The 26081-nt window shown below is 36.7% G+C and overlaps 1 protein-coding gene across 1 annotated transcript in view; it reads right to left on the reverse strand.

Annotated features, from left to right (window-relative positions):
• Nucleotides 1-1160: 1160 nt before the first annotated feature.
• MTA3 (metastasis associated 1 family member 3) overlaps nt 1161-26081 on the reverse strand; it is a 132093-nt gene continuing 107172 nt past the window's right edge. Inside the window, exons 18-19 of the mRNA XM_026683387.2 lie at nt 22866-23020; nt 1161-3275 (exon numbers count right to left, since the gene is read on the reverse strand). Of these exons, the coding sequence (XP_026539172.1) occupies nt 3125-3275; nt 22866-23020 (306 nt within the window). The 3' untranslated portion in view covers nt 1161-3124. The remainder of the gene's footprint in view (nt 3276-22865; nt 23021-26081) is intronic.

A 26081-nucleotide genomic window follows, 5' to 3' on the forward strand; every position in this document is an offset into this window, starting at 1 on the left:
TATTTTTCTTGTTACAGCTGAAACATTTTTTTGAAGGGCATGGATTACCATTACTGTGGATTTAAAAGAAAGAAAGAAACCAACAATAAACCTATATTTCAGATTCTTTCAACTTTTTCAACTGTCTCCAGAGGGCCACTTATTAAAATTAATACAACACACAATCAATGGTCAACATATGCTTGATGATATTAATATATTACCTTTAAAAGTAAGAGATTACCTGAAAAATAACCTTGATAACAGTAATAGTGGAATTTTCTCTTTGTTAAAAAACAAAATGGACTATAACTCCCAGATTTCTTAAGAAAATGAGTGCAGAGGTATCTAATGTTTAACAGAGATCACTACCCTGTCTGCTGGTTTCTACCATTACTTTTAGTTGCAATGGAAGGGGAAATTGTAGGACTAAGCCTTTGCTAATATTTGTGATGTCCCCAGGTTGCATATATTTGAAATTTTCAGATTGAAAACTCATTTCAAATCTTATCACATCTACACTCACTAAGTGGACCCAGTCACAATGATATTTCTCTTTGCATCATTTAGACCTTCCCATTCTTTGATAGAAGTCAAGGTGGTTCCCTAGGGTATTCCCAGGTAAACATGGACATTGGAGTGAAGACAAAAGTCATCATATACATCATGACATCATCACACAGGTTACATAAAATGTGCAATTAGCATAATTTAAATAATAAATTTAAATAATAACATAATTTTCCACGTAACATTGTTCCAGACTCCCATGCAGGTGGTCCACTATATAAATATTATAGCCCAGATACAGGCGGCTTTATGAAGGGGAAGGGAAGCCTAATCAGCTTTTATTACAAATATGATGGTGATGACATTCTCTTACAATATTGAAAGAATTTCAGTGATAACATTTCAGTAATCCTTCCCTAAGGTTGCAAACTAAGAGAGAATTTTGATCCACATACTATAGGGCATGATGGGGAATCTTATTTGATTATGTTTACTGAATTAATTTATGGAAGATGCAAGTTCTGAACATAGAATTTCTAAATTGGTAATCTACTGGCTGGTTCTGTACATTTCCCATTGGATTCAATGAAATGTATCGCACAGGCTACTTTAACATTAATTCCCTTTTTGCATATATGGCTAGGTAAATAAGGTATCTATTATATAAACCTGTTTGAAGCATCAGTTACAGAACAAGTGAAATATTTTTCCAATTCGCTGAAGGAAGTATATAAATGCCAAACCATCACCACCATAATAAAGTTTGTCACACTGAGTATCGTGATTCGCTTCAATGCATTTGTTTTATTTTGATAAGGGAATAGGGATCCCATTTAGGACATGTCATCCGGAAAAAAGAGCAAGAACATTACTGCTAAGGTGTAAACTTTACCTCAGTAATGAAATGAGCTTTTCCCATTCAGGGGCTTTCCTTATGGCATAACTTATTAAAAATGCCAAATTTCTGCCCTTTGCAAATTAGCTTGGGAAAAGGTGTGAAAGGGGGAGATTTCTAGATGAATACTTATGAGCTAGGAATAGAAGCAAGTCCCAGTTAAGTTACTAGTTGATATTGTTAACCACAAAACAAAACAGAAACAAGCTAAGCAAACTGTGACCTTCCTGATATATTTCTGAATTACAATTGGTTGTCCTTCATGAAAAGGATTTTTTTTTTTTGCAAAGTTTGTGTATCGAAGTTGGGTTACCACTAAATCTCAATGCAGAGCTGGATTATGAGAAGTTTAAGGCAACTCAATCATCCTTCCACATCTGCAACTTTGCCCTCTAACAAAGAGAAATGTTTGGGGACCTCTGCATGAATATTTGGGATCAAAATTTATGTTTTTATTGTCTGCAGTGTGAAGAAGTCATCTCATGCTGTATCCATGACCAGAATCTAAAGTTGCCTCATATTGACTATAGTCCAGAATATCTCCTATCAGAAAAATGAGTTGAAGGAGTGTTACAGAAACCAAAGCAGTGTAAATGAAAGAAAGAAAGAAACCTTGCCTGCCATGGTGAACTGTTTAAACTGTCACCACTGCTTTAGAGGCATTTGGTTCCACACAAGATAGATGACGTTGTTCTTGGTGTTTAGCTACAGTGTAAATGAAAGATGGATCTGGGGAATTATAGAAAAGAGTTTTGTAGACTACATGTGGAAAAAAATCTTAGATGGAGGGAAGAGGAGGCAGGGTTAGCTCTGCTTTACTTAGAGTTCATTGAAATGTACATCTTTCTCCAACCTAAGCAATTACAATTTATTTTTCAAAGCTACTTCCCATCAACTATCAAGGGGGAACCTTGTTTATCTGAGCTACTGGAGAGGACCGCTAAATTATACATCTGTTTCTATAAATAATGATAGACAGAGAGTTAAAGTTCCATTAAAGAAATACCTCTCAGCCTTAGCAGTTGCTATCCATAAAAACTGCAGTGAAGCATTGCTCCTGTTCAGGATATAACAGAAAAATAACTTTTCGAGATTTTTACTGATGATGTTTGGATGTATAATTCAGACCATATATGTTGATTTTTCAGACAGCTTTTCCCCCCTTTCTGCTTCAGTAATAGAGTAGATTCTCTGCATTGATGAAACTGCTATGTCTCAAGGACAGTACTTTAAAATAAAGATTAGGCAATGCAATTTGGCAATTGTGCTTCAACAGACATAGCTCCAAAGTTAGGATGGACTAGTGCAATTTATGCAAACCTTTAAAAGGCAGCACTTCTCTGAATATATGAAATGTATAATCGCTATGAGATAGTCTTGGCAGAAGAAAGTTCATCAGTAACCAGTAGATTTTCTGAATCTGCCTGAAAAAAAAGGCATTTTCTGTTTCTTCACCAATGATAAGAGGCTGCAATTATTAGCACACTGAAGAGACATTTAGATAAATCATTCAATATCCTTGCTTGCTTTATCGCAAAGTTGTTTTTGCATTTAGGGCAAGACTCCAATCTGAGGTTTTTTTTCCTTAGTAAAATAAGTCCCAGACTTGTCCTCAATTGTCCTAGCGATGTAAGGACACAGAAAACAACAGACTTCTGCCCAGCTTCCAAAAACGTTTTGTTATGGGGGAAGAGGGTTGGACAGGGGTGGCTTTTAAAAATAATCACAAAAGAAGAAGTTTCACTGTTGTGTCTTCATCTGTGAATGACTGCTCAAATTCTCTTGAGTCTCTTTGTGAGTCATAAGAGACTTTGCCTTCCTCAGAATTAAAGTGCACGGCATTCTACAAGCTCTTTTCAGCTGTGATCGCGTAAACTGCTTACGACGTTTTCTGTAGGGAAAAAAAATAGACAAATGGAGGGATAAGTCATGTATTTAAGAATAATCACATAACCCTTGTGTCTGTAAGAGGAACATTAATAATTGATGGAAGGGTCAGAGAAAACATATTATAAAGAAAATTGACTGATAGTGAAGTCCTATATGTTTCCATGCAGCATTAAGCCCAGTTGGATTCAGAGGGTTTATTCCCAAAAAGACAACTTCATTTACCAAAGTTTGGTTTAATGGATAAATAAGCACTGATAAGCACAAGCTACTATGGCTACTGATTAGGATTAGTATGTGTTACTATAAGTGTTGCAGATGTGCTACTGAATTTATTACTGAAGACCACAAGCAGGAAGATGCTACTTGGTTCAGATAAACTTCTATATCTAGTTGGAAACAAAATACTGAATTAGACAGGTATTTTGTTAGGTCCAGCAGGGCTTTTCTTAGATGTATAAGATTTATAAGAAAATTATCTATAATAATGTTATGATATTTGAGTTTGCAATACAGTATAATGCTTCCATACTGACATCATACTTCCGATTGGCATGGAACTTTCCCAAATGATTGAAATTTCCCGTGGACATAATTTCATCAATTGCCAGAAATAACTGAATTAATTAAGTTAATTTAAATTAACCAATTAACCAGAACTAAAATCTTAAAGTATATAAGGAAATTATTTTGAGGAATCCTTTTGGAAGAAAAAAGTTGAAATCCTTGTATAAATAATGTGGCATGTTTTAAATATCTCAATTTTTACTAAACAATAAATATGACACAGTCTCAAATCAATGCCTAACCCACAACTATCTTGGATATAATAATACATTTAAAAACCCTACAATTGGTAATCTAATTGTTAAATTGCATCATGTTAATATCTCAAAATTTGAGAAAATATCTATTACTTAAGCCCAATTTCAAATAGTCCACCACATAAAACTCATTAGTTTAAAATTTGACATAAATTTTAGAAGACTCCCCTATGAATTAATTCATCATCAACTTATACCATAGATTGTTTTAGCCATAGTTTGTTAAACAAACACACTGTCTATTTTCACACTTCAGGCAAAACCATAATGTACTTTTGTTCAGAAAGAAGTACAAATTCAGCTATTATGTCTGGTTGGATTGGTACAGTAAGTTATTATGTCAAATTCTGGACTAGTGTGTTAAGTAAACCAAAACCCAGCTAGCCATGGAGAGGGTGATTATTAACTTTAACTGGGGCTATCTAGTTGAAAACTACTCTTTCCAAGTTAACTATTACTTTATTTAATAAATTGATGTGACCGCCAATCTCACATACATGACTCTGGTGGCTAACAATTAAAGCAAACAAACAAAAAGACAGAGTAAAAACACAACTAGTAGTTAGAAACATAAATAATTTAAAATATAAAAAAGCAGCTTTGTCATATGAAGAATAAATTCCAGTCAACTGTGAAGCAGTTTACAAGTCTAGCTCAGACAGTCCTTCAATAAAAAGTTAGAGAGATATATGGAAATCAGAGATGCTGAAAAATGACATTACTTTGCTACAGAGTTCAGTAGCAAGGACTGGCAGCAGAGAACACTTTCCAGTCACTGTAATGTCAGTCCACCTGAATGCTGTTCATCTAGCCATCAAGGAAGAAGCTAGAGATACAACCAAGACTTGCTGGTATCCTCCTGGTGCCCAGACTCCTTGAATATCATGAAAGGTCACGATAGGATATGAGCAGGGATTGTGCATCTCCCAGAAGGCAGCTTTTTATCCAATTAATGCAATTATGCTCCACTAATCTCACCAGTAAGGAGATATGATTTGAGTTAAGTATGTTGTTCAAACAGTGCCATCATTATGATGAGGAAATACCATGGGATTATTCTGTGTTTAGCCTGCATAAGATTGTGTGTGTTATAGTCAAGTCTTCCTATTTAAGACACGGAAACTAGTGAGGTGGGGCATTAATACTTTCTGTATATAACCTGATTTATGATTTAATTGATTGAAGTTGCTAAATAAATATTTGGTAAATAAAGCTTTCAGTGGGCCACTTACACTTCTACACTCAATGTCTTTTACTAACTACAACATGAAGATATTCACCTCATCATTTCTAAAGTTCAAGTCCACATGATGCAGCCTCCTTCCTTCCCAGCATTCACTAAATTTAGCTTTTCCAACTTTCAGTATTCTCCTGATCTGAGTCTCACTGTACAAATTTATATTCAATCCCTTGTTCACAATCGTATTGATAAAGTGATCAGGGAGGGGGCAAGTGTTTGCCAGGTTCCTATTCCCTGGCAGGTGCTTCAGTGAAAACATCCCTCATCCTAAGCCCTGGCAATGCTTTGGCTGCAGGAGAGATCAGACACTTCGTTTAAACAGAAATATCTGCCTGCATAGTGCCTGAGCCACACCTGCAATTTAGACATTACTCAGGCTGGAATATGGTCTTGTGGGAGACCAGTAGACATTGCATTTTTTCCATAATACTATGTTCTATTATTTTCTTTTCACTTCTTTCCTAGGAGCTGGCTGGGGAATTCTGGGAGTTGAAGCACATGTCAACTCATAAAACATTTCTATGCATATATAAAAGATGCTAAGGTTGGCAACACTGGCCTAGAGTATTAGGTACCTCACCTAATTTATACTATCTGTCTATTTGATCAGCTTTGATTCTATCTACTCATTTAAATTATTAGTAAAAAAAAAAAAAAAGGAAGAATATTATTCTGACATTCCAACCCTGCATCATCTCTCTAGTAACCTTGCTAGTTTTTGAGAAAGAAACACAGATGAGTATTCTGCGAGAAAGGGGTGTTTGCAGGAAATGGTCAAAGCCGTCACCTATAATGGTATCATCTAAGTTCCATACATTTTTTATGCATCGATACACAAAAACAGATTTTAATTGCACTGCCATGATCTCCGTCATGATGTTTTAAATCACATCCTGCAGACACTGGTGCTCTGAATAGTTCTTTTTTTATTATTATTTTTAATGTATATATTAAATACATGAACAGTGTGACTTCTGGGTATTAATTTTGATACCCAATAATAATAATAAAATTGACAATTTTGATCATCTTACATTAGTCATACTCTCATCTTTCTAATAACATTATACAGAACAGTCATCTTACAACTTCTTATCCTTTCATCTACCTGCTGATTTTAACATGTTATATTACAATATTCATTGTGATATTCCCCTCTTTCTGACTAGTTCTTAAACTGTTCTTGACCTGATCAGATGGGATCCAGTACTTAAATTGTTTATTGCTCCATCTAACCCATATGCTATTCTGCCTATACTTACAAGCTTGATAATGTCACAAGGAATTCTGTCACAATCATGCACAAATCTATAGAGGAAGTATTTTCAGTAATATTTGAACATAAATGAGCCAGATAAAAATTGGATGCTAATGCATATCTGTGATTTTTTTACAATGACAAAAATGTGCCAAGCTATGCCGCCCACTCTTCTCCATTCCTGCAATGTGCACCTCTTCTTTCCAGGACAAAAGTTAACATTTTGTGGTATTAAACATTTTTTTTTGGAAAGAACTAAAAGAGGATTTTCTTCCTCCTCCTGCAGCCAGACTATTTTTCTTGATACAACAGTTGTTGTGTCCTTATTCAGTTTGTTTATTATGTTTAATAAGGCAGCTTGGAAGCCAGATATGAATTGAGCCATCATAAAAGTATTATAGAAATTATTCAGAAAATGCTGCATTCATTTGGACACCGAGGAGTGTTTAGTCTACTCTAAATGGTGATTTGGTTCAATGTAAGTGTGATCTATCATGGCTATGAAATATGTGGGTGAGTGCATATACAAGCACCATTTTAATTTTACAATTAAAATTTTGCCCATTTTTGTACATGTCACACAGTTTAAATCACACTGTTGTAGTGACTCTTTTGACTATACAGTGTAGACATCCCTGTACACATATGTTTTTGAGCTCTTTAAATTCGATTTTCATTAACAGAAGATGATTATCTATAGGACAATAGGATTCCCTATTTATATTCAACATGCCATTTGTGATTAGACAGCTCGACAATGTATTGTTATAATTTTGAATGACAAGAAATAAGAAAGATAAAGAGTATGGCTCATTTTCTCTTTGAAATATATTTTTTATCAAAAAGGCAATAATTGGGGACAGCACAGATAACTATCTTGGAAGTTCAATTTCCTGTTTCTTTATCCCTTTTTAAAATATGGATTTTACAGTAGCCATTAATTCAATACTGTTAAGAATAAAACATTATTTGGTACTCTTATAAGAAGCCATTTTTAATAGTGTGGGTTACATGTTGTCCCTTGTTGTTTTGAGAATTCCTGAAGTGTGTAGAGTAGAGAACAAGGAACTGCCAGATTCTCATGAATTTAATTAGATACTTTTCAGAGATCCATGTACAGGGAGACCATGCTGCTTTGGGTATAGAAAGACACATGTGCTTTGGTATTAAAAAGATGCAACTGGGAAAAGGGAGTGTCATAATAAAAAAAGTTGAGGTGAGGTGAGTGGCAAACAAATCTAACAAATCAATAGCACATCTTTTGAGCTACTCAGTACATGGAACCACTATCCATGCACACCACTATTGCCTTAGTTGTCTTCCTTTTAGTAATAACACTTATACTTACATATCGCTTCACAATGGTTTACAGCTCTCTCTAAGCAGTTTACAGTGTCAGCATATTGCCCCCCAAAATCTGGTTCCTCATTATATACATGTGCCATGGAATTTTCAGCCTTCCATCCTTCCGAGGTCAGTAAAATAAGGACCCAGATTGTTGGGAACAATATACTGACTCTGTAAACTACTTAGAGAGGGCTGTGAAATTAATAATAGCTATTGCTATTTCTACATGCAGAAGCTAAAGCAACAGGCAATTTTTTTACAACATATATTTTCATTATGCAAGAGGAATATACAGAAAATGTACTCAATTTATATGATATAATATGATATTGCTAATTATTAGAAATCAATAGTACACTCTTATGCATGTTTACTAATCACTATGATCCATTTTGGGTCTTAATGTGAATTATTCTCATTCTTGAAGGAACTATAGGATTGTGGTTAAAGGTTTCCCTCCCCCCCCCCCTTGGAAAAATGAACTTTCCAAAATCAGATTTGCTTGATTAGCTAAATTTTAGGAAATATATTTAAATCTGGATGTTTAAAGGAGAACTAGGAGTGATGCTGCTATGGTAATGCACCCTGATCAGGATTTTTCCTTGGTGCTTGATTGTTCCTCAGATCCCAAAGGATTTGTAAGAGCAATTGTAACTACATTGTTATGCTAGTTCATTTGTATTGTTAACTTTCCTACTGCAAGAGAGCAGTATAATCCCTCAGAATCCTTTTGGATTAGAATAACATATAAACCCAATGAATAAGTGAGACAAAAACAAGGGAGAATAATTAGCAGCTTTGCTTTTCTCACATATTGTCATGTTTAAAATCCCAAACAGCTTATACTGAAGAATGAAGTAGGTTTTACAATTTATCCCATTTACAAAGACATTCATACATTTCAATACAAATTCTTAACAAAACATAGCAAAACACCATCTTGCCAATTGCCATATTTTTTCTTTTTGGCTTGAAATGCTAGAGTTAGCCTGGTGTGCATCGCAATGTGGATTTTGTCTGTTCTTTTCCCATCATGGTTGCCACGCTTATTCTATTTTTTTCCAGACATTATTAATTAGAGATACATGCATATAATCAGGCATCAAGATGGAAGAAGAGAGAATTCAATACTCAGGATAATAGTAATGGTGAGACATTTCTCCAAATAAGCATAGTAAACTGCAAATCCAAGCATCAAAATGGATTAGACTACCCCCGGAGTGTGACTCGATTTGATCAAGCTGTTTCTGCAGTTCTGGACTGAGGTCTCAAAACAGACACAATGCACCCTAGAAGTGACAGGAGCAATCTGAACCATCTTCTGGTCCATTTAGCTCAATGTTATATATTATGCTTGGCAGTGGCTCCCCAAGGAATTTTTGTCAAAGCTATTTGGAGATGGCAAACTAAGGGTCTCAGATTGATTGATGGCCTTGCCCAACTTTAGATCCTGTGAATTTTTAAGACATATACAGTTCATTAATTTCGCTGCTAGAATCTTCTGTTTAACACTGAATGACATTCTGAACTCCAGGGACCATTATTATTCTACCTGAAATCTGGAAAGCAGCTTGAAATCTGGGACACTCTAAGAGATGTTGCTAGGCACACATTTCATGCTATCCATAAATTCTTGATACTGTTTCATTCTTGCAGAGTGGTATAAACATGGTTTTAGCATGGAAGGAATAAGAATACAAATTCCTTGGAGTCATTATTGTTCCATTGTGATATTATTATGGTTGACAACCTGAATAGTTTGCAATTTATGATATTCAAGAGGAAGCAAACACACAAGAAACTAGCTCCATGGCTAAGCATCATTTTAAGAATCATAACAAGCTTATATAAATAGATGAACATTATTATCATTATATCATTATTATATCATTATTATCAGGGAATATTTTTCTCCCTTTGATGATCTTGAACAGATCTAGCAGAATATTGGAAATTACTGTCTTAAAAAATAACAATTTAAAAACTGACTATTCTTTCTTTGGAAAACGTAGGGTTCTGGTGGTATATAAATTAAATAAATAAATATGGCAATCTTTTAAAGCAGGAGGAGGGAGTCAAAGAAAGAAATAGGTGCAATTTTTTTTAGCATAAATGTGTTTGTGTTGTATTTTAATCTTTTCCAAATGCTGAAGGAAAAGTCAATGCCAAAAGTTTGACCCAGCTTTGGACATAATAGCTAATTCTAGCTAAAGCTATGTCTTATCCTTCATTTTTGATCATGTTGTTTTAAACTAAAAACTATTTATTTTCTATATGTCACTGCTTCCTCCATAGGCTCCCTAATACATGAACCTGTGTTGTTGTCTCCCATAACTACCATGCCCGTTAATTATGCTGTAATAATGCATGAGGAAGAAAGAAGAGTATTATTTAAAGTCCTCACAACAAGGAACAATGGACATGTTTTGTATTCTGGAATGATGAAATGTGACTCTTTAAATTCTTATAAAATCAGAGGGAGCTTCAGGAAGGAGGTTAAAAACAAGTTAAGATGGTGGCCATGACTGTGTGATCAAAATGATGCCAATTGTATGTGATACCTGTACAAAAGAAGTGGCACTAAGGCACTAAGCTAGAACCTAGGAGATAGAGAGTTCTAGTCCCAAATTAGGCACAAAGCCAGCTGGATGATCTTACGCCGGTCTCATTCTCTCAGCCCTAGAAACAGGCAATGGCAAACAACTTCTGAAAAATCTGGTCAAGAAAACTGCAAAAACTAGTCCAGGCAGTTGCCAGTAATCAATAATGAGTTGATAGCACCAAAAATAAATAAACAAAAATGGAAGAGATACTTCAGCCTATTTAGAATCAGTAATAAAATTGAAAGCATTTCCCTGACTTTTTATTCATAAAATACTAATTTATTATATTGGTCAATTTATTCCAGTGTGAGACTAAATCAAAAGCCAGAGAACACAAGCCAGGGAAGTGCTGAGCTTATTGCTTTTTATTTACTGGTCTCAATGGATCTGTGGGAAATGCAGGACAAAAGTAAATAACAAGGAAGAGGATGAGGATTTCAGTGAATGATGAACCTAATAAGCTTGTCAATCCTTTGAAATATACAGTTTTTCCATCCCCATCCCCCAAATGCTTTATATTGTAAACCTTTATGAGATGCAAGAACACTATGTTTTCTACATAATAGAGATTATTTGTTACACAAAAATATATCATGAATAAAATAGCTTTCCCAGGAATCTTAGGGGAAGCACTGCATAGAAAATCCAGAAATACAATAATCATATAAGTGAATCCACTGTTTCTTCCACCCCTTTCTTTTTACTTTCATGGATTAGTGAAATAGTAGGTATCACCCTTGAACAATAGCATAGAATAATTAAGGAAAAAAGCTTGAAAAATCAATACAATTTAGGGATACCTGTATGGAGGGCATTGAGAAAAGCATACTTCCCACTTTGCTTTATTATTTCAGACTTATTTTTAACTGTCAGAGCTATCTTCTGCACAGCAAAAAAAAGATAACATTCTAAAAATATTTTGCGGAATTATAAAGAGAACGAAGGAAATCCTTGCTTGGGTTTAGAACTAGGCAGATTTGGAACTGTTTAAAATTTGGACTGAAAAATACGAGGGAATTTTCAGGCTCCAGGCTAGTTCAGGAAATCTGAAAATATCCAGGAAGACACCAGTGGCAAATCCCTACTGAGCTGTTGTCAAGAAAACTGATTTCCCTGAAATCATCTAGAATTGAACATGACTCAAAGGAGGCATTCTTCATTACTCTCTTATTAATTCCTTTTTTCAGAAATTGCAACTGCAAACATTAATCTGAGACATCTTGGAGCACATTATTATATGTGCCAAATTTCAATTGAGATTTAATGCCTAATTTTTTAGGTTCACTCTGACACAGTTTATCATCTAGTTTCTTGGTACCTTATTACAGCTTTGTGTACATGTATGTTTTGCCTTTGTTTTTTGGCACTGCAAATTTTGCCTGACTGAAAAACAACTGTAACCCAATGTTTTCACAAAACTAATTGGAGTTTACAAAACCAATGCACAAAACTGTTTTCACAAAGCATTGAGTTCACAAAACCCAATGCTTTCACAAAATTACTGGCATGGTTTTAAAACCTTAAAAAGAATGAGTTCCCCCCGCCAAATATCCCTTTTAAAGGACTGATGTTTTGAAGCAGTACAAGCACTGAGGATATAAATAAATGAAATTATCTGATTGTTTACTTACCAGACTAAATATTTGAATCTTTCAGACTAAAAACACAGTCCACTATCAAGATAATACAGATTCCTCCAATATCTTTCATGGTGAAATAACTGGACGAATCAACCCATATATAGAAGATTGTTAAGTATTTTAAGAAAGGAAGTGCTACAATTTTAATCCATGTCACTAGAAGTACTGTATGTTCACTTCACTTAATTAGGGGAAATGTTTATGGTAGATAGATTTGAAAGTGCAGTAATAGTAAGTTGCACACTTAACATGCTCTAAAGTTTCTCAGTGTAGCAGGGCTGTGCAGATGGGCACTCTTGAAAAAGGAAAGAAAAAGGTATTTTCCACCTTAATTCTGAATTTTTCTTTCCAAGATCTGAATGACATTTCCAACTTTGAATCCTCCTTTTTGAGGAGGGAAACATTGGAATTTTTTGTGTGCACAAGTAGGTATAATCTTTGCAACTCTGGTTGTCTTATTGAATAATTCTGGATATTTCTGGTTCTTGAGAGACACTCACACAAATATAGGCATCTGGATGTGCATTCACAGAACAATACACAGTGTGTTTTCAAAGGCATTATTTAACAAATATCAATGAATTTGAAATAATGTTAATGCAATACAATATTTTCTTTCACTGTCTGCACGCTGAAGACTAATGAAACCGAGAATTGGGTCTTGATATGCAATGCTATATAGGTTTCTTTTCCGAAATACAAGCTTCACTGAATTGAGTAGGATTTATTCCCAGAATAGTTAGTTAAGGGCTATAGATTATAAAATTCTGATCTAGACTATGGATGAAGAAACTACTGCAAACTTCATAGGTAATATTAAATGCAGATGAATCTCACTTCCTACTGAAATGATAGCAATATCCCTCTCCCCACTCCCCCAAGTGGGTAGTTCAAGAATAATTACAGCGAGATTAAGTAATACTTCAAAGGATTCCTTAAAAGAATCTTTGCAAGGAGTGGGGATCAAATGCTGTAGATAAAAGTAGAACAATAAAGACTATAAAGTAGAATTATTATACTGAGAAGGCAATAATCTGGAGACAAACGCTATTTTTAAGAACAAAAGCTATTTTATATTAAGTGTTTCTCTAATGTGATATAATTGTGACCACTCTTACTAACATCAAAAGGTATGATCAGCAGACTTATATCATACGGAAGATCATGCTGGCGCTATAGTGAATATGTTCACAATAGAGTTGACACTTACCGTGAGAAGATTTCTAACTGCTTCCGCACTGAAATGAAACAAGCATTGAGTCATTCAAAAGTTGTTCTAGGCATATTTTTATTGGCCCATTGAAGGAAAGTCTACTGAAATAACCATTGGATTTATATAGTACTGTGCTAATTGTGTGCATAAGATTGATTAAAACTGAAAATATTAAGAATGATGCATCTAATAGTACATGTGGCTGTAGCCATCTTCAAGCATTTTCTTATGAACACATGAAGACTCTAGAAGAATTCATAGATTGAGCTCTGTCCCCTTGATAAAGTTCAGAATCTCAACAGTGCTCCTGATTTGATAAATGATGGGCTTGGATCTGAAGGAACTTGCTGAACACAGCAGCAAGATCTAACAAAAGATCTACCAAAGCAGAGAGAGTACATTCAAGTGATGTAAAAAAAAAAAACCTTCCTATAAGAGAGAAATGTCTCCAAACTTGAAAAATATTTTATCTCACATATTTGTACCCCATTTTCTAATTTAATGATCTTACATCATTAAAAACAACAGTCGATAAAATGTTCAGCTTGTTCTCAACAATGTTCACTTAACAGAGTTGAATGAATGACTGTTTTGTTTCTGCATTTGCTCAGCTTTCATACGTTGTCAATGCATACTTCTGCTCTTCAAAAAATACACATAAATTTTGAATGCCCTTTAACATTCATCAGAATTAATCGTGGGACACCTTTTCACTAAAGTCCTGGAAAGTGATGAATGCAAGGAACAGTTAGTTTTTCAGGACTTAGAAACCATTGTGGGGAGGATGCAAGCAAATCCTAGTTTGAATGTAATGGAGCGAGAAGGAGAAAGAAGTTTCTTTAGGCATATCTGGATTTAAGTATGGCATGCTTCTCATAAAAAAATGTATGAAGTATAAGCAGTCTAACATGATTGAAACTTTACAAGGATAGCAATTTGGCATTCTTTAGAAAATTTTCAGAATGTGTGAGAAGTGGACATGGACTATTGAACTTGGAATCCAATTAGCTAGAGATCAACAGGTTGCTTACTCTGATGTGTGGGCATACACAGTAAGTTCGATATCTTCTAGTCTCTGTGAGATCAAACCCCTTCTTAGGCTTGTAATTGGATTTATAATTTTAATATGAATTATCACTACTTATATCATTACATATTTTTTCTAAAATAATATAATATAAATTCTCCAACATAAGAATCTTTCTGTCCCTGAATATATTCCAATAAATATTATTATTTTTCTTTCAGTGCTTTTTATGGTCAAAAGATAACTTATTGAATGCTGCTGTATTCAAATACCTACTGTATTTGAATTTAACAAAATGAGATGGAAAAAAACCTGCAGTACTTTATAAAATAAATATTTTATATAATCTCCAACACATTTCAATCAAAATCTTCCTTAGGAACTCTAGATATGACTTCATAAATATGCCCTTCAAATTTATGATATAATTCCTAAAAAGTAATATCATAAAACAGACATTTTTCTTTAAAAAATGTACCTATTGCTTACAACCAAGCCTTTATGTGAATTTCTTTATAATCTATTTTATTTTTGAATTAATATTGCAATTTTTATCCTATCTCTCTACATGTTTGTTCTGAGAAGATAATACTTGAAGGAAACTGGATTTCCACCAAACATACTTTCATATCACACCTACAATTTTGTCTTCTTTTTGTATAGAATTTGGGAGAGGCATTATTTTTGCTTTTAATCATGTTGTGGGATAAAGGTTGATATTGCACTATTGCTTCCTGAAGTAATACATAATGTGTGAATTATGCATGGCTTTTGGTATCCAACAGGCCAAAGTCAATGAGGCAGACATACATGAATAAATATTACAGTAGAAAATATGTCTTTTATATGCTGTTATGTTTGCTAGTAACATAACACCTATGTAACATAAACAGGATTGTTGTACAGCAGACAAAGCCACTCTTTAATTTTTACTTCAACTCTCATTTGAATTTGTTTTTAGTTTCCTGTTATTGTTAAGGTTATCTTGTTTTTCATTCTTTTCTTTCTTTTTTTGGTGCTTTCAAAAGTATTTTTTAATTTCCACACTCTTAAAAAATGCTTATAAAGGAAGGAAAATTTGGTGGTTTTCTCCTTATTTTTCAATTCATTTTTCTAACATTTAATTGAACCAGATTGGGTTAAAATTAATGTGTATAACCCAGTCTTTGTATTATATCCTGAAAAAACTCTTATTTAAACCTACTATGGATTTTGAGTCAAAGATGAAAAATGAGGGCCTTTTTCCCAAAATAGAACAGAATAACAGAATTGGAAGGGACCTTGGAGGTCTTCTAGTCCAAGCCTATCCTCAGGCAGGAAACCCTACACCATTTCAAACAAATGGTTGTCCAATCTCTTCTTAAAAACTTCCATTCTCATAAGTAAGGGGTTATCATTATCATTTCATTATCCCTGTGATTGTGACAGTGGACATTAGTGGGCAACCTATGAGACCCGTATTAGTGAATCTTTCTCTCCACAAGGAAGGTCCAATTCATGTTGTCCCACAGCTTCTAAGGCCATGCTAAAAAAATGAATCTATATTACAATGCTTTCATATGAAAACAAAAAAACTAAAAGAAAGCTTTTTGTTGCAGCCCCTGCCAAATTGAGACATATTAAATAAATAAATGTGTTCATGGTATCTTGAAGTCCTTACAAATGTTTAGAAATTAATAAATAGCTGTAACACAATGTGCTACAGACTCAGAACTTAATTCTTAAAAACCACTTCTTCAGGTGAGTTTGCAGTTTCTAGTCATAACCCAACTGCCAGTCACTATATTCTAACATATGTTTTATAATAATTAATTCATGAATGCATCTATACAACTTTGTTTATTTATTACAGTGTTATATGGTACTGAATGTCTGACAGCCAACATATGAAACAATCACACTGCAAAATACTATTTAGCATTCAAACACCCCATGATCAATTTCCAAGTATAGATTGCTTTCCCTACACTATAATTGCAAATAAATGTCAATAGATTACTGATTGCTTAATATCAATAAGTAGCTTAATGTATTAGTGATATAATACAAAGTTCTAAATACATAAAGGGATCTATGGCCATAGATTTGCAGGAGAAAATTATCAGTCAAGATCCCCCTTATTTTTTTTGGGTTTATAGTTGTTATAAAATACCATACCTCTCGTGGGGGGGGGGGGTTTTTTTTTTTTTTTTTTTTTTTTTTTTTTTGGGGGGGGGGGGGGGGGGGGGGGGTTTTTTTTTTGTGGTGGGGGGGGGGGGGGGGGGGGGGGGTTTGGGTTGGGGGGGGGGGGGGGGGGGTGGGGTTGTTGGGGGGGGGGGGGGGGGGGGGGGTTGTGGGGGGGGTGGGGGGGGGGTGGGGTGGGGGGTGGGGGTGTTGGGGGGGGGGGGGGGGGTTGGGGGGGGGGGGGTTGGGGGGGGGGGGGGGGGGGGGGGGTATTTTTTTGGGGGGGGGGGGGGGGGGGGTGGGGGGGGGGGGGGGGGGGGGTTTTTTTTGGGGGGGGGGGTTTTTGGGGTGTTGGTGGGGGGGGGTGGTGGGGGGGGGGGGGGGGGGGGGGTTGTTGGGGGGGGGGGGGGTGTTTGGGGGGGGGGGGTTTTTTTGGTGGGGGGGGGGGGGTTTGGGGGGGGGGGGGTGGGGGGGTTTTTTTTTTTTTTTTTTTTTTTTTTTTTTTTTTTTTTTTTTGTGGGTTGGGGGTTTGGGGGGTTGGGGGGGGGGGGGTTTGGGGGGGGGGGTTGGGTTTGGTTTTGGGGGTGGGGGGGGGGGGGGGGGGGGGTTTTTTTTTTTTGGGGGTTTTTTTTTTTTTGGGGGGGGGGGGGGGGGGGTGTTTTTTTTGTTTTTCCAGCTCAAACACATCCCAACCAGGCACCCAGATGAAACCTAGCTTCCTAATAAATGATAGCCGTCCATTTACTCGGAGCCTAGCTGCACTAAAAGCCTCCAATACAGGAAACACAATGTTGCCAGCCAATCAGGACAAAAAAAATGCTACAAAACAGACAGAAGATATTAGAAACACCAATCAAGCAGAACACAGCAAACTCCAAGACCAATAAACACAGACCAAGACTCCCAACCAATCAGGATGAAGAAAAAACCATTCTAACACAGCAGTAGGCTAGCACCAAATTTAAAACAGAAATGGCTGTGAAAATCTGACTCACAGACAAGCACAATACACAAGCCTGATGATGGCAGATGAGATTCTGCCAAAACATTGCTACAACTTTAAAAGCACAATTATAATGACATGGGAAAATACCCGAACAAAGCCATACATATAAATACCCGTGAAAACTTGAGAATATGTATGTATGTATGTATGTATGTATGTATGTATGTATGTATATGTATATGTATATGTATATGTATATGTATATGTATATGTATATGTATACGTATATAGTTGATTCTTAATGAACTGGTATAACATTCTCAATTCTTCAGAGTGAAGAATGGTTTGACAGCAGCAATAATTGAATAAGCAGAACCTTGCCCATTTTTTAATCCATCCACTTAGGGCATGACTAAAAGCTCAAAAGACACTTTCTGTTTGAGGCATTCATTTAAAATGTGCATGCAGAAGAGAAGGAACAAAAATGTGGCAATAGAGTCAGCAGATAGGGATGCTCCCTGTTCAAAGGAGGAGGAGGAGGAAGAAGGAAGAGGAGGAGGAGGAAGAGGAGGAGGGGAGGAAGAGGAGGAGGAGGAAGAAGAAGGAGAAAGAGAAAGAGAAGAAGGAGAAGAAGAAGAAGACCTAGAATGGGCTATGATGCCAGAAAAAACAGGTCAGAGTAATAGATTTATATGTTATATGGCTGTGACATAGTTGACTTGGACTTGAAAATAAATGAGTAGTTTAGCTACTACTGATTTCCAATGGCTGGCAATAGTTTGCCTGAGTTTCAGGAAAGGGTTCATTCATACCTAGTGATGGTATGAGCTGAATTCATTATGTATTGGGAAAGCTTTATAGCTTTAAGTTATTGATAGTCCTCATGATTTACCACAATTGGGATTGGCAATTCAATTGTTAAGTAAAGTAGTTGCTAAGTGAAAAGTGACTCCACTTACAATTTTACTTTGTTTTACACATCTGCAAAGGTTGTAAATCTGAAAATTGGTTGCAAAGCTACTTTTTATCACTGTTGCAACTGCAGTCACTAAGTGAAATAGTCACTAGACAAGGGCTACATGAACATCAATTTTTACCCCCTTACTTTCCTGATGGGTGCCCAAGTTTGAATTGTCATTAGACCCTATGAATGAAATAGGATGGTAAAAACTTTGTTTCTCCCTTTTTATGTATGAACCTAGAGAGTAGTCCCTAGGGTAGTGGTGGTTAACCTTTTTGTTATTTCTGTGCAAAAAATTGTGCGTGCGCTTGCACGTGCATGTTCATGTGCCAGCACCCAGAAGGCAATGTGCACACCCCTCATGCCCTCTGTGCATGCGTGCGCAAACCCCCTACGCTGTCCTCTTACCTGCATCGCGCCTCACAGCTGATTTTCGGCCGGTTTGAGGCCTTTTTTTGGCCTTCCAGAGGCTTGAAAAATGCTTTGCAAGCTTTGCAGGATGAATAATAGGCCCATTTTGTCACTTCTGGTATTACAGGAATTAGCAGTGAGGCGCGCACATGTGCAGTGAGGTATGTTTGCCTGCGGCTCGCATGCCAGCACAAATGGCTCTGTGTGCCACCTGTGGCATGCATGCCATAGGTTCGCCATCATGGCCCTAGGGACTATTCAGGTCTTCAAGGCCTGAGTAATCCTTGTTTAGTAACTGCCTTTAGTTGCCAATCCCAATTGTAGTCTACTTGGGCTGCTCCCTTAAATCTAGACATTTGTTCCCCCTGCAAAGGCTCCATGACGGAAGTTGAAAGCCTTCAAAACAAAAAAGAGGCCACACTCCCTTTATGATAGATTCCCTCATTCCTTGAGTCCCTCACTGAATCCCTATTATTGTCTCTTATGGTTTTAGGCTTTAACAAATAGATATGATAATTGCTGATAAAACATATACTGTATATTTATTACTAATAACTAGTGCTTCTTGGATTAGACATACAACAAGTGAATAAAATGCAGATGTGCTCTAATTGCCCTGGATCTCAAGACATAAGGGATCTGTGTGTGCCCGCATTTAATGTATTTACCTCAGAAAAACATCAACCTAGTAAGAACAATGCCCTGCAGCTGGGGAGATCCACAGGGGAAATCAAAACAACCTAGATGGTGGTTGTGATTCTGTAATTGGTTTTCTTTAATTTGTTTAATTTAAGCACTATCCAGCTGCAAACTGATTACGGGCAGTGAACAAAAAAGCTAAACAAAATAGGAAAATTCAATATAATATAATTACAAAAAAAAGTAATATGGAAGGAATAAAGAAGAAGAGATGGTGAGTCTACTAACTATACTTATACCCCTAAACATGTCTGGCAGGCCTCCAATCACCCTAAACCAAAGCCTGGCAGAATAACCCAGTATTTTGGACTTTCTGGAATGGTATCAGTGTGGGAACACAAGTACATCAGGGGGACTTCGTTCCAGAGGCCAGGTTTTGCAACTGAGAAGACACTTCCTGGGCCCCAATATATGACACTATTTGACTGAAGGGACCTGGAGCATGCCAATCCTGTCAGCTCATACTGGCCAGGCAGAGACCATTTGAGTGTGGTCACTTAGATAATCAGTCTTATGTCATGTAGGATTTTATAAGTCATAACCAGCACCTTGATTTGCATCTGAAACAGAGGTGGCATTCAACAGGTTCTGACCAGTTCTGGAGAACCAGTAGCAGAAATTTTGAGTAGTTCAGAGAACCGGCAAATACTATTTCTGACTGGAGATTTTACTGTATCCTTCCCCTGCCACATCCACCAAGCCACACCCATAGAACCAGTAGTAAAAAAATTTAAATCCCACCACTGATCTGAAAGCAAACTAGTAAGAGTACAGCTCATGAAACATGCCCGTAATTGCCCACACTGCTACATTCTGAACCAGTTGATGCTTCCAAATTGACTTCACAGGGAACCCCATGAACAGTGCATCTCAGTTGTTAAACTGTGACTATAACCTTCTGAGCCAGGAAAGGGTGTAACTGGTATACCAGCTAGAATTATGCAAAGGTCTTCCTGGCCAAGGCTGATACCTGTTCATTGAACAACAGCTGGCAGTTCAGGAAGATCCCCAGATTTTGCACCACTTTTGAATAAGAAAGTGCAATTGTATCCAAGGTTAAAGGTTGAATATTCCCAAATTCAAATGGCCATAATGTTTGCCTGCATTCAGTCTTATTAGGATTCAGTCAGAGTTGGTTCCTCCCTACCCAAATCCTCACAATCTGAACTGGAATCAGACTTCAACAGCCTCACTTGGTTGATCTGAAGTCAGAAGATACAATGAGATATCATTAAGATACTGATAATATTGAACTGAAAAGCTGCAGATAATCCAACATTTTCCTAAAAATGTTGAACAAGAAGGGAATGTCAAACCCTGTGACATCTGATAAAGAAGAAACCTAGGGAGTAACATCTCCCCCACTCCAGCCAACTCTAACTGGAACCAATCCCAAATGGAGGAGAATCACCATTAGATGATGATTAACCCATCCCTAAACCCCCAAATCAAACCCAGAAGAATACCATGGTCAACACTAACAATAACCATTGAGGGATCAAGGAGCATAAGAATGGATGTGGTACCTCCATCTCAGGTCTGGCACAGATTGTCTACAAGTGCAACCAAGGGTCTGTCCATATTAAACCCCAGCCTGAAATCTACTAAAACAGATCTAGATAACCCACTTCCTCTAGAGTCCTATGCATGTGCAGTTGGATCAACTTCTCAACAAACTTCTCTAAAAAGAGGTTAGAGACAGTATGATAATTGTCTAAGATTTTTGGATTGGCTTTTTCTTGAGGCAGGTAAACCACCATGTCCTTCAGACCCTCAGAAACCAACCCACCCACCCACCCCCGAGGCCATCACCACAATCACTTGAACCCAACTGCAAGTCACCTCACTGGCCACCTTAATTAATTAGGAAGCATCTGGTCCAACGAACAGGTGGCTGAATTAATCTACACCAAAATTCTTCTTTGTCCACTTCTTCAAATTTATTGACTCAAACTCAAACTAGACCACAAAACTGAGCCTCTTAGACCAACCTACCCAGTCACAAAAAGAGGGTGGAATATGATTACAGCTATACTTTAATTTTTAAAAACCTCTTTCCCCCACTTGAAAACAGATGCTTTTGTTTTCAGGAATCAGAAATTTGAAGCTGTCAGTTCTTCTAAACAAATGATTAAGTAGATACTCAAGATGACATTCCAATTTTCAACTGTCCTCAGATTCTTGGGATAAATAAGGCAGAGCTGCACATTTTTTCTAAATTCTTAGATGCATATAAGCCTGAACTAAATCCACCTGCTTCTCCTAGATTTTGAAGACTGGATTCCATCATCAGACCATCAAGTGATGAATTACAACTGACACTTTCCCATTGCAATCAGCATATTGAAAGCATCTTCTCTGGTAAAGCTGGAAGCTTATAAATATGAATGAAAGGACTTTTTTTAAAAAAAAGTCCAAGTAAGGAACTGGCTGCCTTTGGTTCTTCATATAGAGATGAACCAAATAAGGCTCTGGCAAGCAAATTAAAAAGAATAAAAAAACCCACACAATCATACTATTGTGACTCAAACACAAGAGACTCAAAGTACACAGAAGGGCATTCCAAAGAGCCATAGCTTCCTTTCTGGAATGACTGAATAAATACTTATTAGAAGAAAATTAGGGATTTTATTCTCATTAGTATAATACTATAGAGACCCCCAGCAAAGTCACTGTTTTTGTCATATTATCAATGGTCCATGGTAAGCCTCAGAAGACAAGTGGCCAGCACTGACCCTGAGGGTAGCTGATTACTTTTCTCCATAGGAACTAATTGCACCATCAGCTAATATGGCATGCATTTAAGAGTTCATACAGGTCCTAATCCTTCTCTTTGCATGCCCCTCTCCAAAGAATAAAACCTTTTACGAAGCAAGCTTTTGATGTATGAAGATACTTTTAAACAGAATTGTCTACTTGATTACAGCTTTCAGGCTTAACATTGGGTATGAACCTATACATTTGATAGTAACACTCCATAGAACTGGTCCCCAAACTGCCAAACTTTCTGGAGTTTATATATGCATAGTCATCACATACACAGGAATGCATTTTTGTTTCCCCAAAATTATATTAAATAACAGGGGCTACCAATGCTTTTGGTTCAAGAGGACAGAGAATTTGGGACATCTTGCTGCTAATGTTGCTGAAGCTCAGCAGCTCCAACATGCATGTTCAAAAGTGAGGCCTGCTGGGAATTGTAGTTCAGCAACATTTGGATTCACCACCCCCAATGTAGGCTCTTGCTCCCTTTTTTTCTTACCTGGTCTCTTCTGTAGCAATAAAGAAACCATCATCAGGAGCATTGAGCCAATTCTGTCTCTGTCTCTTGAGCAATGGCATAACACTTGGCATAAGGTCATTTGTGCCGACTTGTAGAGTTTTGCCATTAGTTGTATAGAAATCATGTGCCGCTTGCTGAAATCAATATAAAAGGGAGAGATATCAGCAACATATACCATCCAGTGTAGAGAGTTGTCTCCTTTATTCAGGACAAACAGCTCTGGTCTCAGTGCTAATGTGGCTGGCTGGAGGTCAGTATTGGGTTGCTTGTGGGTATAAACTATAGGGTCATTTTTGGGAAACCTGCCTGACATATATTCAACAGCAGCCCAAGATCATAGTATCCTTCCTGAACTTTTAAATATCTTAATTTAAAATCTATAATCTTAATTTGATGTACTGGTACTGCAACAAGATGTTAATCTCTAAACACTTTTGCTGCTTATTGGTTTCTAACTGATCAGGGCTTCTGCAGATAGAAACAAAGTTCAGTATATAACAAAGGTTAAGCACATCTGTGAATAGGCCAACCCTTGAATTTTTAAATAAAATACTATTAAAAATGTACCACTGATGGATAAGATGACTCTCAAAAATTTTAATTTTTACAATTGGCTTATCTGCAGGTGGTGTGTTTTTCACGGTATTTTGGTTCAAAATTAAAGATTAAGCATATTTGCAGATGGGTTTACCTGCGAGGTTTTTCAGATACTTTTAAGAAGTATTACTATTTACCAGGGGTGGGATCCGACAGGGTTAACTACCGGTTCGGTGATTTACGAGGTTCGGTGATTTACGATGTGCTTCCCTGCAGACTGCGAGTGCACACCTGTAAATCGTCATCAGCATGCTGCGTGCAGAGAAGCAGCCTTTGAAAAAGCACTTTTTCCCTGCTTTTTTAACTGGAGCTGTGCCTCGCATGGCAGCTGAAGTTGAAAAAACAGGAAATAAAGGTCAGGTAACAGCCCGGGCGGGTGGGCAGGTGGGCAAAAACATCAGCAGACATAGAACCGGTTCTATGTCTGCTGATGTTCAGAGTTACCGATTCTACAGAGGTGGACAGAACCGATAGAAACCTAGCCCTGCTATTTACAGTATGTTTGTGGATAAACCCATTCACAGACAAACCAAATCCAATTTTGTGTATTTCTTGCTTTAACTGTGAGTCATACAGTAGGTTTTTATCCTTAAAATGGGGTTGGGGAACCTGTAAAAATCCAAATGTTTCTGGCTATAATTTTGATCAGGCTGAGCAGAGCTGAATAGTTGAAATTCAAGAAATTCTAGACGGGCACAGTTTTTCCATTTTTGCCCTAATTTAAAACTGTCTGTTCAACTGGGGGGAAAGTAGCATATAAGTATAATGGTATGAACTACACATTAAGTAAAGCTTAAGCAGAAGTTGTGTTCTGAATTCAGGAGATAAATAAACTTTTAATACTGCAACGTTAACAAATTGCAATGGATAAAGCATTAGTGATCTCCACTGCTCTTTGTCCTCAGATATTTCATTTCACTTCTGGGCTCTGAAGATTAAAAAGTGACAAATGCTTTATCTCAATTTCAGTGAAACTCTCTGCAATGAAAAACAAGATTTTCCTGCTGCTCCTTTTTTTGTTAATCTTGTCCATGCTTCTAGTAGCTATGAATTCCACCTATCAATAATTAGGCATTAACAAACGGTGCAGGTTTTATCATAGCATTATGGTAAGAAATTTAACCACAGATGAATTTATTTGCACTTGGAATAATCTGGATAAATTGTATCTCATTCTGGGTAACAAATCTCAAAATTCTAGTCACTCTTCTGCATGTAGACATCTGCCAGTTTTAATTTAAAGGACACTTCCACTCACCCCAATGACTCTGCATCTTTAGCCTCCATGCTCCCATCCACACTTAACAATCAGATTATTTTGTTGCCGACTCAAATTGCAGAATTTCCTTTTTTTAAATCCTTTCTGCCTTCCCCTCAACTACAAAGGCCCAATAATGTAATTGTAATAAACCAGCTATTTCCTATCACTATCACTACCATTACCATCTTCACTAGCAAACCCAAGGCAAGGATGGGGCACTGATTAACAGCTGATTTCTACACTGTATTCATCAATTTCTTAGATCATCGTTATCTTTGACCATTCCCACAATAGGTGCAGGCAGGAGATTGGGGCAGGTTTGGGAGGATAGCAATACTGGCCATGGGGTGGCATCTTAAATTAAATCTAGTAAATGCACTTTTTGACTATGGAGTGAATTTTATTTTAAAGATGTGTTCAAATAAATGAGAAAGACTCAGCATAAGGTCATTAATAGGAAGAGTAAAAAATGAAAGAGAAGAAAGGATGAGAGAAAAGAGAGGGATCTGCTTCTTTATATAAACAGAACGTCATCAGATACCTGAGTACTGACTGCTCTCTCAAAGGCTACTGGAAAACATATCTGTAAATTACCTCACATATAATCAATTAAATCCTGAGCTAAGGCTTTAAAAGTACTTAAATATGATGTTCTATGGCTGTTTTGGCAACCTTTGTGTATTATTGATGCCAAACTGCTCTCCTTTTATGCTGAAGGCATAGAGGAAGGACTCTTAAAATCCATCCACCTCATTTTTTTGGCCTTTCCATAAAAAGCAATTTTGCAGCTACAACCTTCAGAATGCTTTCCTCAGGCAGTTTTGATCTCTTATTTACAGAGGACTGAAAGGAACATATCCATATATCATGCTTTTAAGCATGTTGTTTTCTCCCAATGATGGAAATTATATCCTGGCAGGAATTAATGCAAGTTTAACCTAAGAAAACACATGCTTCATAAATATTTGGCCAAAAGGAAAAATAATAATAATGGTTCAGATTATCACAAACAATTCCATAGTGAGTTTTACTACCTGGCAACGTTCATGTGAACTGGGCTTTTCAAAACATTGCTTGCCTTGTCTGGGTAAAAGTTGAGATAAAGGACTGTCATTTCATGGCTGGTAGGCTTTTTCTGATATATTGTAGAGTATAGGAACACATAGTCCATTTTGTCTTTCAGATGACCTGAGTTCTTTAGAAGAGTCCAGTACCTCTGATCTTCCCAGATATTCACCTGTACATCTATATTTCTTTAGACCATCATGTCTCACCATGCAGGTGAAACCCTGAAGGGAAAGAAGCCACTGCCAGAGGTTTCATTAGCTTGAGGTTAG

The sequence above is a fragment of the Notechis scutatus genome, chromosome 1 (genome assembly GCF_049901735.1).
Source record: "Notechis scutatus isolate UNSWTSFEM ecotype Mainland chromosome 1, rNotScu1.2, whole genome shotgun sequence".
NCBI classification, from domain to species: domain Eukaryota; kingdom Metazoa; phylum Chordata; class Lepidosauria; order Squamata; family Elapidae; genus Notechis; species Notechis scutatus.